Source organism: Alexandromys fortis, unplaced genomic scaffold (genome assembly GCF_014885135.2).
Source record: "Alexandromys fortis isolate MF-2015 unplaced genomic scaffold, M_Fortis_MF-2015_v1.1 scaffold_76, whole genome shotgun sequence".
NCBI lineage: Eukaryota > Metazoa > Chordata > Mammalia > Rodentia > Cricetidae > Alexandromys > Alexandromys fortis.
In genome coordinates this window covers 5,331,118-5,346,821 of record NW_026067997.1, presented here as the reverse complement: position 1 = coordinate 5,346,821, position 15,704 = coordinate 5,331,118, and the positions used below count along the sequence as shown (strand labels likewise).

Here is a 15,704-nt window from a genome sequence, read left to right as displayed (position 1 = left end):
ATCCCGAATTTCCTGAGAAACCGCCACACTGCTTTCCAAAGTGGTTGCACAAGTTTGCATTCCCACCAGCAATGGATGAGGGTACCCCTTTCTCCACATCCTCTCCAGCAAAGGATATCATTGGTGTTTTTGATTTTAGCCATTCTGACAGGTTTAAGATGATATCTCAAAGTTGTTTTGATTTGCATTTCCCTGATCGCTAAGGAGGTTGAGTATAACCTTAAGTGTCTTTTAGCCATTTGAATTTCTTCTGTTGAGAATCCTCTGTTCAGGTCAGTGTGAACTGTTTGTGGATATAAGGGAATACAAAATCTTTTTAGATTGTGGTGACTGGATAGTGAGTATATTTGGTAGAAGTAGACATAAGTTTGGGGAGTAATAAATAATCCTAAAAAGATAAACTGAAACAAGATTATTTCTTGAATTCTAAAGTACATTGTTTATATTTTTAGATAGAATTTGATTTTTTAGTAGCAGAGTGGCATATACAGAACTAACAAGCAAGCCATGAGTGGTGCTGGAAAGACGAGGCTCTGTGGCTACGAGCTCATACTGCTTTTCCAGAGAAGCAGGGTTTAATTTCCAGTTCCCACATCAGATGTCTCACAACTCTTTGTAACACCAGCTCCAGGAGCTGTGAACACAGAAGCACATACATTCCCTGTCCCATACACATAATGACTTAGACAACTAATAATGTACACGAGGCAGTTGTACATGACTTAGAGAGTTCATGCTCACAATAGCATTGCCATGTTTGGAAAAACATTTCACAGCACCGTTCCTCATCCTCCATTTCTTATATTCTTTCTGCCTTTTCTTTTGTCATGTTTCCTGAGCCTTGGTTGGTAGTGGTGATGTCCCATTTAGGGCTGAGCCGCCATTCTCCTTTTCTAAGTACTTGAACCAGGTACACATCTTTCCATTGGCTGCTGTTCATTGTAAAAGGCAGTGTCTGTGGCCGAGGCTGAGAGCAGTCCAGACACATGGGTACAAACATTGGGTTTTACAGTGTGGTTGTTTTTGTCATTGTAAAGCAGTGCTGTATTTCACAAACCTCAAAATACAACATTGTCAGATGTCAGTTCCTTCTGATACTTGTGCGGACAAAAATTAATAGTCAAAAATATTCGTAACAGAAATGTGCCAATGTCACAATCACAGATACTCATCCATATATCTTTTTATTTTGCTCAGTCAGTTTATCCTCATGAATTGGGGTGAAAGAATGGTAACAAATGAATTCCTTACCCAAATGCGTTACTTACCTCCAAACTAGAACTTTGATTTTGTACAAGCACTAGGGTTTGTATGGCATCCTAGGCTTTTTTCTTTTTTCTTTCTTTCTTTCTTTCTTTCTTTCTTTCTTTCTTTCTTTCTTTCTTTCTTTCTTTCTTTCTTTCTTTCTTCCTTTCTTTATATTGGTCTCTCAAGACAGGTTTTCTCTGTGTAGTACTGGCTGTCCTGGAACTTGCTCTGTAGATCAGGCTGGCCTTTAACAGAGACCCACCTCCCTCTGCCTTTGAAGTGCTGGGATTATAGCCACCACACCCCACTTTAGTTAAGGTTTCTATTATTTCCATGAAATATCATGATGCAAAAGCAACTTGTGGAGAAAAGGGTTCATTTGACTTACACTTCAACACTGTAGTCCATCATTGAAGAAGCCAGGACAGGAACTCAAACAGGGCAAGTACCTGGAGGCAGGAGCTGATGCAGAGGCCATGGGGCAGTGCTGTTTATTGGCTTCCTCCTCATGACTTGGTCAGCCTGCTTTCTTATAGAACCCAGGATTCCTGCCCAAGGATGGCACCACCCACAATAGCTTGGCCCTGACCCATTAATTAAGAAAATTCTCTACAGGCTTGCCTACCGCCTGATCTTATGGAGACATAAGATTTCTTCTCAGATGACTTTAGCTTATGCCAAGTTGACATAAAACTATGCAGCACATATGGATTATCTAATGATCATGTTTGTTATTTTTTGTGTGTTCACATGTGCCTGGGTGCACATAGGTATGTGTGGTGATGTTTTCATGTGGAGCCCAGAGAATAGCCTCAAGCACTATCCACCCTATCTTTGAGGCAGGGTCTCTCACAGGCCTGAAATCACCAAGTGGACCAGGCTGGCTGGTCAGTAAGGCCCAGCAATTTGCTTGTTCTCTCCTCACCAGTGCTACCTGGGTTCTGGGAATCAAATTCAGCTCCTTGTGCTTCTGCCTCTGCTTCCCTTCAGTGACTTTTGGCATAGGTACTCAGTATTTAAACTCAAGTCCTCATGCTTGCCTGACAAGCACTTTAGTGACCAAGCTCTCCTCCAAGCTCTTAAAGGACCTTTTCTAATTGCAGTTCAGGGCTCCTGCTGCATCATGTTAGTTAGGATTTATATTGATTTGTTTAAAGGATCCTGAGAGTCAAAAAAGTACACTCTTTCTTTAGTCTGTTATTTTTTCCCCAGGTCCTACTGAAGCAAGATAGTACATAAATTTTATGTGTGTGTGCTCGCGCACACACATTTACATGTGAGCGTGTGTGTGTGTGTGTGTGTGTGTGTGCATTCATGGTAGTGCATGCACATGTATGCCAGTGCATGTGTGTTTTCCCCAGTATGAGGTATATCTGAAACTTGAAAGTTTTGACAATATTCGTTAAAGTATATAAGCAATATATAACATTGATACTGTCTCTTTAGTGACTTAAAAGTATAAGTATTTTATATATGAAATTTAAAATGCACAGTTACACATCATTTAATTTTTTTGTTAACTGACTCCTAAATGAAATTTAATTTAATATGTATCTCTGCTCATCCAATTAGGAAAGTGTTGACCTCATAATCTAATTGTTTGAATTGGTCATCATTGCTACATTCTTTCTTATGGCATAAACTGTCTGTCAGTTACTAGCATGACTTTATTTTAACATATTAATACTTTCTATGAAAATATTCCATTTCTGAATTCCAAAATTGTGAGATATTTAGATTAACTTGTAACAGGAAGAGACTCAGAAAGTTTCAGAGCCTTCCCAGGATGAAATAAAGATTTTTTTTTTCCCTCCAGTTTTCCTTGCTTAGCTATTACTGTGTTTCCTAGCGTCAATTCTTTCTTGAATTACCCCTTTGTTTTATGTTCTGGAGATATCTGTAGTCAATGCATCTTAACAAAATTAGGCATGTGTGACGAAAGTATGCTTTCTTCTTTGAAAGTAGAATCAGAGTCATTGTAGAAGAATAAAGAAATGGAAAACTGGTGGATTACAGTTGAAATGCATTCTTAGGCAGCTCAGTTTTAGCAAAGGTGTGAATGGTACTTCGGGATTTGGAAGTAAATAAAGATACAGTATATATATATATATATATATATATATATATATATATATGTATAACTCATGAAATGACTTTGTTTAAAGAAACTTGAATATTTATAGGATGAATTATGTCTATATATTATAATATGTAACATAGTGATCACAAGATAAATTGATTATAACATTCAGTATATACTCTCTGGTACTTTTCCCCCTTTTATTGAAGTAGTTTTTTTCTTACATTATATTTCCTGATTATAGTTTCTCTCTCCCTACTCCTCCAAGTTGCTCTCTGCCTCTCCCATCCAGATCCAATCCCTTTCTGTCTCTCATTAGAAAGAAAACAGGATTCTAAGGGATAATAATAAAGTAAGATAAACATATCAATTTTGACTTAACATCTCCAATTTAATGTATTTTAAAACTTGTAGCATTTCTTTAATATCTTTTCTATCAAGTTCTGATGCAGCCTAGCAGTAGAGTATAACATTAAGAAAACATTCTATTCAGAATTTATTTATCAGTTTAAGCCATTTAAAATTTTTGTATTTTCACCATGTAAATTCTACTGTACAATTAGGAATAAAATATAACATTGATTTATTTCCTGTTGATGTATTACACTGTCTTTTTTTTAAAGACAAGTAGCTGTGTAGTGTTGAAAGAACTTCAAATAGTGCTAGAGACATATAGTCTGTGGCTATAGCAAGAAAGTACTCTAGCAGTCTAGCAGGATCAAAGAGATTATTATTAATAATAAAACTCACTCAGTGAGGGAGAAGCAGTAGCAGCCTGTAGATGAGCTATGGAAAATAATGTGATAGTTTAATAGAATTCTTTTTTTTTTTTTTTTTTTTGCTGGAAGGAATCCTACTCATTTGTAGGTAGAACTGTGAGTGTGTGCAGTCTGCCTTACCCATAGGACTGGTCATCCAGTACTCCAGCTGGCTGCTCATAATTTCTTCCATTTTGATCTGAACAACCAGAACTCCAAAAAAGAAATGCAAGGAATATACAAATATTCTACAAAATTTATCTTTTTTTTCTCCTCCATAGATATGATATCTGCACTTATAAAAATAAGCCCTGTGGAACATTGGGTAAGTTTTGTTTTGTTTGAGTAAAGGATAGTTTAGATGTCTTTTTCAGGAAATGATGATACTCTTAATTATTAATAATTGGGTTAATTTTCTTTTTGTTACATGGGACCTTGCCCCTAAAATTTTTAAACATAACCTTTCTTGCATATGTAATTTGCTTGAAAACACTTAGAAGGTTATTTAAAAGTTGATAGTAATTACAAATTAAAGCTACAAGTCATTTTCATATTTTCTGTCTTTCTAATACATTTTGTAAAACAAAATCAAAAAACAAACTCAAAACTAGGATGTTTGAGACAAATGAAAGCTTATTGTTATCAAGACTTGAAGGAAAGAAAACAAACAAATTGAGATACTAAAATAGAGGCATAAGGAATTATACTTCTTTTGGTATGTTTTATCTTCCATGAACTTCGGTATTTTAAAAAATGTTAGTCCAGCTGGGTGGTGGTGGTGCATACCTTTAATCCCATCACTCGGGAGGCAGAGGCAGGCGGATCTCTATGAGTTTGAGTCCAGTGTGGTCTTCAAGAGCTAGTTCCAGGACAGGCACCAAAGCTACAGAGAAACCCTGTCTCGAAAAAAAAAAAAAAAAACACAAAACAAACAAACAAAAAAAGTTAGTCCAATTACCAAAGAATTTCGTAAAAGAATATAGCCAGAGGTGGAGAAAGACTGAGGAATTTTCTTTTGCTTTTTGAAAAACATTTCAGTAATTACCTTGAATTTTTTTAAAAAAAGTTTATTTTGTTACAAAACATTATTTCATATTGATTGAAAGGTAAGTGCAAACACAAATGGATTAATATGCAGCTTCCCAGTAGGCCAAATAATCAAGCAACTAATACTATTTTTAAGGTAAATTTTTTCCCTCATGACAATTTTTAGTGTCATGAAAACTTTTTACAGACTCATAAGCTAAAGTAAGAGAGTGTTTTTTTTTTTTTTGACTTCTATATGTCATGTCTCGGTTTTCTTATCTGTAAATGAATAAGTCAATTTCTGTGAATATCCTAAGCATTTGGGAATATCCAATTAAAGTAGACTTAGGGGAAAAAGTGTTTCCAACTTCCTGGTGGTTCAGTGAAACATCCTTTTAAAGACTGGAATTTCTCTTGATCATTTTTGCACTGTTTCTCCTGTCCTGTGTTCCTCAAGATTTATGACTAGAGGAGAAATGCTTATTAGCCAATGCCTAGTATTAACCATGGAAAAAATTGTAGTTAAATGCCTATCACAGAAAGAACTCTCTTTGCTGAACTAACTCATGCTGGGATTTTCTTTGTAGTGTTTTAAGAGCAACCTGACATTCACACTAGCGTTGACAGTTTCAGTGTGTTTCTTATGTTTTATAGTCTTTTAAACCCTCTTGTTTCTCAATTTCATTATTTATGCTGTAGAAGTACTATCTGCCCTTTTGCTAAAGTGATTTTGCTAAAATCAATTAAGAAAAAATCTAATTGCTTTGAAAATTAATACTATAACCAAGGAACAGGCATTATTATTTGATATAGAATTGCCTGCAGTGTTTTATTTAATTGGTTTATTTATTGTTCAAATTCTATAGATATCTTTTAAGTGTTTTATCTACTTTAGAGCCTCAAAACAGGTATACATATAAGCTGGAGCTTATATTTCCAAGCATATATGATATAAGCAAATGAGTATATATATTTTCATTCTGTTCTTTGAAGGCATACTATCTACATTGACGGGCTTTTTATTCTGACATGAGTAATATGGACTACTTAGTACTTCCATTGTCATTACTAATGATATGATATAGTTTACTGTCTAGTTCATTTTTTAAATTATATATTGTAACTTTAATAATTCATTTGTTTCTACAGTAAATAAATGAATTGCTAGGTACATATGAATGTAATTTTAAGTTCAATTATTTGTAAATTAAAGTTATTATTTTTGAAAACTGAATAAAATGCATATATAGACACATGTATTGACTTTTATGTGTGGGAAATATCATTTTCAAATCAAACAATAACCAATTTTAGTATCTTTTGTGTTGATATTTATGGTGAGGTGGATTTTTTTGATAATCTCTTGATTAATAACTCTAATGGCCAATTGAATTATAAGGGTAATTAGGATTAAGGGTGAAACCTGACCATCAAACTGAGGAAACCTAAATGACCCGAACAGGCATGACACCCTGATCAACACTATCACACATAGGAATTTTGACAGCAGCAGTTGTTAGGAAACTGGAAAATGGTGGAAGGTAATGTAAAACATGCTAGTGTTTATTCTTATGTTAAGATTTACCTTTATTATTTTTCAAAAATCAATAGTTCCTCTCCAAATAAATCCTTTCTGTAGTTGTCCTTTAGTTTGTTAACAGTTTATGTCAGATTTCAAGTAAATATGTCCTTATAACTGCACTGGGGAATCGGTGTGGATTCTTAATTCAAAATACAGTCATAGAGCACATACTAAAAGAAAAACCAACAACAATGCAAATAAAAAACAAACAAACAAAATACATCCCAATTCAGCACCACCACCTTTAGAAAAACAAAAGGGTAGTTTATGGAAATATTACTTTGTCAATAATTGTTAGTGGTAATCCTGTAAAAGTAACTCATAAAAGTAACAGTATTACAAAATAGTGTTCTTTGTTATCTTTTTCTTCCCATATGTTCTTCCATATTGAACTTAATAGTTTAGGCCAAGTAGTGTTTTCATTCTGTTTGGTGTGTGTGTGTGTGTTCTTTAAGTAGAAGTAACATTTGTAAGATATTTTTTGTTAGACAAAGCATGAATATATTTTTGCCCAAGTGGTCCTTTTTATTGTCTTCTTTTCAGGTCCCAATGTCTTTAGGTGGAATGGGAGTTCAGCACAGTGGTGTCACCAGTGCTTATGACAACTCTGAGGCAGAAATAACCCCCTTTCTAACTTCTGTTCATCCCTTGTAAAATAGTAGACAAAGCTGTATTAGCAAATCCAACACTCACCTTAACTTTGTTATAGTGTGGCTGTTATCTTAATACTTACATCAGAAAGAACAGGGAAACATAGTTTCTAGAGCTTCCCTGGTAGAAAATAGGAATTGAATAGTGTTGACTGTTCCCTGTTAGTGCCACTAGGAAATTGCACCCATTGCAGATCATTGCCTGTTTCTCTCAGTAAATGTCCTTTGAATTGAGTTGAGGTAACCTTGCAAGGAAGGTAGTTCCTAACACTGCAGTAACATGGTAAAAGAGCACAGAAAATATCCTCATTGCTTTTCCCTCAGCATCAGTAATGATTATTCTCTTCCCGGGTTATTTGGCATCTGCTTCCTCATAACAGATGACATTTTTCATTTCTCACACAATTCTTTTTTCTAAGTGCTGATTTCAAATTCTATACTAATTCATAGAGCATAATCCATAGAGCATGGTATTCATTTGGAAGTAAATACTAAAGCTTCCAAGGGGAAATAGCTCAAGTAACGTAACATTTCACAAGAAATCAGCGAATTAACACCATGGTTTTGCTTTGCAAGTAAGAACTCTAAAGCACTGAAGGGGGATTGGATAGAAGAAAACACTGAATGCACAAATATATATATATACATACATATATATATACATATATATACATATATACTGCTGCTATCAGGACTAATTATGGAAGATTAAAAAAGTACAAAAGTTTCATAGTTTCATCCTTCATAGTTTTTCCCCCTGTTTTGAACCATCTATTTTTGTAAAAATAAAAATGTCACTTATAAAACCATTTGGGATTCCCTTTTTGTTAACTAAAAAGTTGCTTGTATATTTTTATGAACCCACTCAACTTAAACAGATCTCTTTAGAAAAATAATGTGGATATATTTTGCTTTCTACAGCCTGAAGAATATTAAAATAGAAATGCTTTCTTGAATTCCCTTTTCTGGCTCAAGTTACTAGGTGGTCCCAAGTTACCAGAAGTAAAATTTATAAATCTAACCCCTAGTCTAGACATTTTCCAGCACTGACTGTAGTTCAAAAAATATTAATGTCTAGCCGGCAAAGTGAAATTCCCCCCAGTGATTTTGCAAATGACTAGAAAGTTAACCTTTTGCCAACTGCTCCTTCTGTGCATGAAGGTTATTAAAAAGAATCTAGGCATTTAGAAGTATAGGCTTTTAAAGGCTGAAACACCTTGGCTTGACCCTTTGTGTCTTTTTCTGTTTATTCAGGCTTAGCCTCTGTGGCTGGAATGTGTGAGCCTGAAAGGAGCTGCAGCATTAATGAAGACATTGGCCTGGGTTCAGCTTTTACCATTGCACATGAGATTGGTCACAAGTGAGTGCATTTAAGAAAATCAAAATAAAGTGTAGAACTTCACTCTTGAAATTACTTGTAACTACTGTGTAGAAAACCTGAATCAATTCTTTTTTACAGCCCTTTTGACAGCTTTCAATAGAGACTGTTATCATCTGGGGTAAATAAATCTTCATAAGAACTGGAGACTTGTTAAATAGACAAACATATCATACTTGAATGTTGCTATGGGCATTTAAACAGTGAGTTTTAGCTGTCTTCTCAACACCTAGGTCCTTATAAAATCCCATTGTGTAAGCATTCTTTCTTTTCCTTAAATGGTAATTTATGTGTTTTGTCTTATGCTTGTTTGTTTCACATGTTTTTTTTTATATTTGTTATTGTTTCTTGAGAATTTTTTTTTTCAGAACAGAGTCTTGTTCTGTAGTCCAGGCTGACATTGATTTAGACAGGCTGCCCTGCAATGCATGGTAATCCTCCTCTCTCAGCCTTCTGAGTGTTGGAGTGACAAGAATGAGCCACCATTTCTGGAAACATGTATTTATTTACACTATTGACACTACTTCCTTAAAATGAACATTTGCTTTACCTTCATGAAGTAGGAAGCGTGCCTTCTCTAGGCCTGTGTACATAGCCATTGATATGAAACTTGTATTGTCAGGTGAACTCACATGTCACCAAAAACTTGTAAGAGTTCATCTTTGATTTTAAGAAGGACCTTAAGTTTTTAATATTTATTTCAAATAAATCAATGCCAATATTTAAAACTATACTTTCAACCAACCTTCAATGGCAGTAACCTCATTATTTAAAAGAACAGACAAAAGTAAATGTAAAAGTCTGTTCATGAGAAAGGAGAGTTTTGACAATAGTTTCCTGTATTTTAGATGTTTGTGTTCTGAAGACTGGAAGATGGCTTGTCCTTAGTGTTTAATATGGTTCGAAGTAATGCTCTAGTACAGGTGAAATGAAACCAGAGTCTGTGTTTACTGACGGGCTTAGCTCTTGAGCCACCGCCTCCCGCTTTCCCCTAAAACAGAAGTTATTAACATTTAGCAACGGGCTAGTTGTATCTACTACATTAAAAATGGGAAAATATGGAGATCTTGTCTATTTCCTCTTCTCAGGGGGATCTATATGTTTCTTTTAGTGTTCACCTTGTTACTTAGCTTCTCTAGGGTTATGGACTATAGGCTTGTTATCCTTTGCTTTACAGCTAGTATCCACTTATAAGTGAGTACATATTATATTCATCTTTCTGGGTCTGGATTACCTCACTCGGGATTTTTTTTCTAGTTCCATCCATTTGCATGCAGTTTTCAAGACATCATTGTTTTTAATGATGAGTAGTACTCCATTATGTAAATGTACCACATTTTCTTTATCCATTCTTTAGTTAAGGGGCATCTCTAGGTTTTTTCCAGGTTCTGGACATAACAAATAATGCTGCTATGAACATAGTTGAACAATGTCCTTGTAGTATGATTGTATATCCTTTGGGTATATGCCCAAGAGTAGTATTGCTGGGTCCTAAGGTAGGTTGATTCCCAATTTTCCGAGATTCCTCCATACTGATTTCCAAAGTGGTTGTACAAGTTTGCAATGAAGGAGTGTTTTCTTTACTCCACATCTTCTCTAGCTAGCATAAGCTATTATTGGTATTTTTGATCTTAGCCATTCTGACTGGTGTGAGATGGTATCTAAGAGTTATTTTGATTTGCATTTTCTTGATGGCTAAGGATGTTGAACATTTCCTTAAGTGTCTTTCAGCTGTTTGAGATTCTTCTGTTGAGAATTTTCTGTTTAGATTTATACCCCATTTTTAATTGTATTATTTGGAATTTTAATGTCTAATTTCTTGAGTTCATTATATATTTTGGTTATCACTCCTCTGATGTGTGATTGGTGAAGATCTTTTCCTATTCGTAGACTGCCTTTTTGTCTTATTGACTGTGTTCTTGCTTTACAAAAGCTTTTCAGTTTCAGGACGTCCAATTTATTTATTGTTGCTTTCAGTGTCTGTGCTACTGGTGTTATATATAGGAAGTGATTTCCTGTGCCCATGCATTGAAGGCTATCAGGTTCAGTGTGGTTGGATTTATATTGAGGTCCTTAATCTATTTGGACTCGAGTTTTGTGCGTGGGAATAGATATGGATCTATTTTCATTCTTCTACATGTTGTCATCCAGTTATGCCTGCATCATTTGTTGAAGATGTGCCTTGCCCTCTCTGCGGAGTGGATGGGGGGTGGGGAAGGGGAAAGTGGGGGAAATGGGAAGAGGGGAGGGAGTGGTAACTAGGATTGGCATGTAAAATGAACAAAAGATGGTTTGTTTTCTTTTTTAAAAAATAAAATTTAAAAAAGTGAGGAGAAAAAATGAAAAATAAGTAGTTTTAGTTGAGACAACAGTTTGTTTAAAACTCATGTTTATATGAGTTTTTAAGTAATTAATTTTTAATCAATCATATACTTTTTTAAAATGGTGAAATGGATTAAAAATGAACAAAAATAAAAATCAATATTTGTGCTCCAGAGGTAATTCTTGAGGAAAACCCATAGTTCAGGATTCTTTCTCCCTTCTTTCCTTCCTTCATTCCTAAGTTCTTTCCTCTCTCTCTCCTTTCCTCCCGTCCACTCGTTCTCTTTTTGTTAAAATTAAGTTCTTATTAAATTTTAGTCATTTTGTTGTCTTCCTAGCTTTTTTAAAACTGGAGTTGATTTGGTTATAAATTCAAGTAACCATCAAGTTTTAATCCTGACTGGATTCAGACAGAAATAGTCACTGCTACGCTTTTAATGAGGTCTTAAAAAATATTGGCATTCCAGTTTCTATTGCAACGAAAAGCAGAGAACAAAGGAAAAAGCACTTCTAACCAGGCAGTTCATCTTTAACTCACTCAAAAATCTGGCTCATTAATGATGGTCGTTGTCTTATGCAACCTAACAAATTTTTGTTTGTTTTTTTGGCTGGTTGGTTGAGTCTTACAATTCAGGTTTGGCTAGCCTGGAACTCAGAGATCTGCCTGCCTCTGCTCCTAAATAAAGTGTATACCACCATGTCTGTCTCCATACCAAAGTGAGTAGGCTCTGCTAGAGTCAATAATGTTAAAAGATAGATACCAAGTAACGGATGAATAATGTTTTATAAACGCGCTGTCAGCTCTTGCAGTCACCAGTTCGCCATATGTCAGTGCCAACACCTGCGCTTTCACTCCTTTTTGTATTTATCTTGTTTTTGTTGTTTTCAATTCTTTCTTTATTGTATCTGACTATTTTGACCTGCATATATGTGTGTGTACTATGTGTGTATATACTGTCAGTGGGTGTCAGAGGAGGCCATTGGATCCCCTGGAACTGCAGTTTCAGATGGTTGTGAGCCACTATGTTGGTGCTAGGAAGCAAACCCTGGTCCTATGCTAGAACAAATGCTCTTTGTTGCTTGCCATCTCTCTATGCCCCCCTTTTAAGTTTAAATAGCTCAGGTAAAGATTTATCTTCCTTCCTATCATTTATTAACATTTCACTACCTCTCAAGCTTTCTAGATTGTATTTGTTTGTTTGGATTTTGTTTTAGTACTTTTAAAAAGTCCTATACTTTACATAAAATAATTGTGAGACTATAGACTATTCTCACTTACCTTAGAATAATGTTCTTTAACACTTAATTCTTGTTTGAAAGTGTGTTTTAGATGGAGTATGGAAATCTCATAAAATCCTTAAGATTGAGAGCTAGAATAGGTTCATTCAAATATGTCATTTGACAGGAAGAACAGAACAAAACCCAAACAAACAACTATCTGTTTTCTCATGCCCAGATGGTTATTATGTTGCTGTCGTTTCCTCTCTCTTTCCCTGGACTGAGAAGAAGACACCTTTACCTGTCACCATTTAATGTGTGTATTAGTTGGATTATTACTTTTTCAGGGAAATTCTGTTTCATGAAGATCCCTTTACTTACTCCTAAGATTATAGTGCTTAGCTTTCAGTAACTCAGCAGATCTAATCTGGTAGAAGTCATGCTATCATTAAAATAAACTCAGTCTGGAGAGATAGCTTAGTGGTAGAGAAATGACAAGCATGCAAAAGGCTTTTGATTCCATATTTGATCCTTAACACTTTGTAAAAAATCCCTCAAAGGGAACAAGAAACTGAATTAGAGCACTTCCTTCTGAAATAAAGTGGCAGCTCTCAGAATGCATCAGGTATATTTTCCACCTGACTGTGCTGTGCCTTTGCCTCCCAGCTGACAGTGTGTGCTGCCATGTGAATTTTATCATTTAATGCAATGAATTTTAAGGCATAGGGTGATACATGTAGATTCTTTACAGTGAGAATCTTTGATCATTAATTATTAAGAAGACCTCTTACTGAATGACTAGAATGTGTGAATAATTTTCTACTTTTCAAAGATTTGTTGAGAATGCGTTTTGTGCCCAATTTGTATTTTTATAGATATAATATCCATTTTAAATGGGTGTTTGTTTGATAATGTTTTTATTTGGCTAGATCTTCACTAGCAACTCTCCATCTCTTTCTGAATTCATGTGTACTTGTGCCTGTGTGTATGTGTGTGTGTGTTTGTTTGCACGTGCATGCATGTACATGCACTCATGAATGTAGAGGTCCATACACACTTGGATGTCATTCCACAAGTACTGCCTACTTTCTTTTTGAGGCAAAGTCTCTTCTGGCCCTGTAGGCTAGGCCAGCTGGCTACTGAGTTTCAGGTATCTACTTCCCAAAGCTAGGCTTGCACGTGTGTTAACAAATGTAGTATCCTTAGAGACTGAATTTGGCTTTAAATGTTTATGCAACAAGTAGTTTTCAGACTGAGCCCTTTCCCCTCTCCATTCCCCTTTAAATATGTATTTCTATACTTTTGTGGAAAACTAGAAATTAGTTTTCTTGTCAAATGTAATGATGGACTTTATGCTATGCTATGTCTAGCTTCAATGTAAGTTACAAACCAAAGGCACTTGATAACCTCAAAGGAAGATATATTTTTTGAAAGACTGTTTAATTAATTGTGTGGTTTTCATACTTTTAGAAGTTGAGAAAAATTATGATGTCAACATCGTGGCAAGATTTCAATCAGACATCCCTTGTATTACAAATAATTCCCAATGTTTCTACTTGTACAAAATTAATATTAAAAGTGGTAAAAATGTATTTTGTATTTTTAGAGATGCATATCAAAGTATTTTTGAACTAAAATGTCTTATATTTGTCTTTAGTAAAGCTAAAAGATAAAGCAAGAAAATGACAATTTTTTAAACTATTCTCTCTAATGCTGTGTGTTGCTGACTTTTCACACAGAAAGAACAAACCCTATGATGATTTTAGGTGTAACAACTCATTAATCCAATAGAATGGATTTTTAACTTGATTTTTAAAGTTGTGTGTGTGATTTATACTTGGGTCTGTATCTCTGTGTGTGTGAATTTCCTGTGCAGAAAACAGGAAGGTCTGAAGTCAGTTTTGAGTGTCTTTCTCTATTATTGGCCTCCTCATATTTTGAGAAAGGATCTCTTGCCAAACTTGGAGCAACTCAGTTTTGGTTATGACCAGTAAAATACTGAAATTATATGCTTATATATTTCTCTACACACATATGTCCACATAATATGTACTCAGATTATGCATAAAATATGCATCTACATTTCCATAATTATGCTTATTTGTAAATAACCCGCCATAATGGCTAAAACAAAATGCTGGTATGAGGGTATTCCTTAGAAAAGATATAGTGAATTGTTTCATAATTAAGGGTTTGCTATTTTAGGTACTAATGACAAAAGATAATCAAGATCAATCTGATGATTATTTTATTCAGGATCTGAGATTTCAGAATAATTGTATGTGTTTATGTATGTATGTGTGTGTACTCCAGAAATAAGCCTTGTAAAGTTGAATCTCATTTTCTACTTTAGAAAGTTTATTAAATTATCTCCTTCATTGTCCCGGTAAAAGAAATAAATTAATTTTCATATAGATAACATTATGCTAATAGACTGACAATTTCAACTGGCATGAGCCAAATGAGTAACTTCTCATGGACTAAGGGAGATAGATTATAATGGAAACAGTTGCATTATTGTACCTACGTTCCCTGTCTTTGCAGTTGTTAGATTAAACACACGCGCACCACTCCAGCTTACTTGACTTATCTTAATAAACTTGCTAATTGTGGAAGAATAAATGTAAATAGATTACAGTGTTTCCATCAACTTGTGGAGATCTAAGCCTCAGCTTAGAATACTTATACTAAACATTGTTTGTGCATATTTGGAAATATTTTAGGCACTAAATTCTGTTAGGTACTACCCTTACTGAATATCTTCCTATATAGGTTCACTATCTTGATATTTGTTTTAGTAAATTGTATATATAACATAGATAGAAATCCCAAAGCCTGTTTAAAAAGAACACATGAGCAGATTGTAATAACTATCTCATCGAGCAGCTACTATAACTAAAAACATTTGCAGGGTATAGAAGACTGAGTACCTCCCCATAAATTCTAATTATGCTTTATTATAATAAGTGTTTCATGGCAAAAATCAGTCATGAATAAAGATATAAATAATTGAATAATTTAAAATTATTGAAAATAATTCTATATTATTCTCTTTAATTTTCTCTTTTACAATGGGAATGCTTAACTTTGGTATTTTATATTTGCAACAATTTAGAATATATCATTTAAAAGGTTGCCTCTTTTTTTCCCTCCCTTCTTCCTTTCCTCCCTCCCTTTGTCCTATCCTTCCTTTCTTCTTGTCTTAACACTGTATAGCTAAGGTTGGCCTGGAATGCGCTATATAGTCCAGGAGAGCCTCAAACTCCCCATAATTCTCTTGCTTAGCATCACAAATTCTGAGATTATAGGTGTAAGTCCTTATGCTTCTTAAAAATATTTACATATTGAAAAACAATTTTATGTATTAAATAACTTTAGAAAACGATGCGTTGATCTTGTTAGATTTTTTTGAAGAACTAAATAATATCATTTACTTACTTTT

The 15,704-nt window shown here is 34.5% G+C and overlaps 1 protein-coding gene across 7 annotated transcripts in view; it reads left to right on the top strand.

The window, feature by feature from the left end:
- Window positions 1-15,704, top strand: part of Adamts6 (ADAM metallopeptidase with thrombospondin type 1 motif 6) — a 216,220-nt gene that overhangs the window by 53,022 nt on the left and 147,494 nt on the right. For 6 of the 7 annotated variants that reach the window (XR_007595091.1, XM_050160420.1, XM_050160418.1 and 3 more), the window contains 2 exons: window positions 4,368-4,411; window positions 8,599-8,704. Coding sequence is in view for 6 of the 7 variants with exons in the window: in XM_050160420.1 (XP_050016377.1) it covers window positions 4,368-4,411; window positions 8,599-8,704 (150 nt within the window). In the remaining variant the exon portion in view is untranslated. The remainder of the gene's footprint in view (window positions 1-4,367; window positions 4,412-8,598; window positions 8,705-15,704) is intronic. The other variant, XM_050160422.1, reaches the window with a different exon arrangement.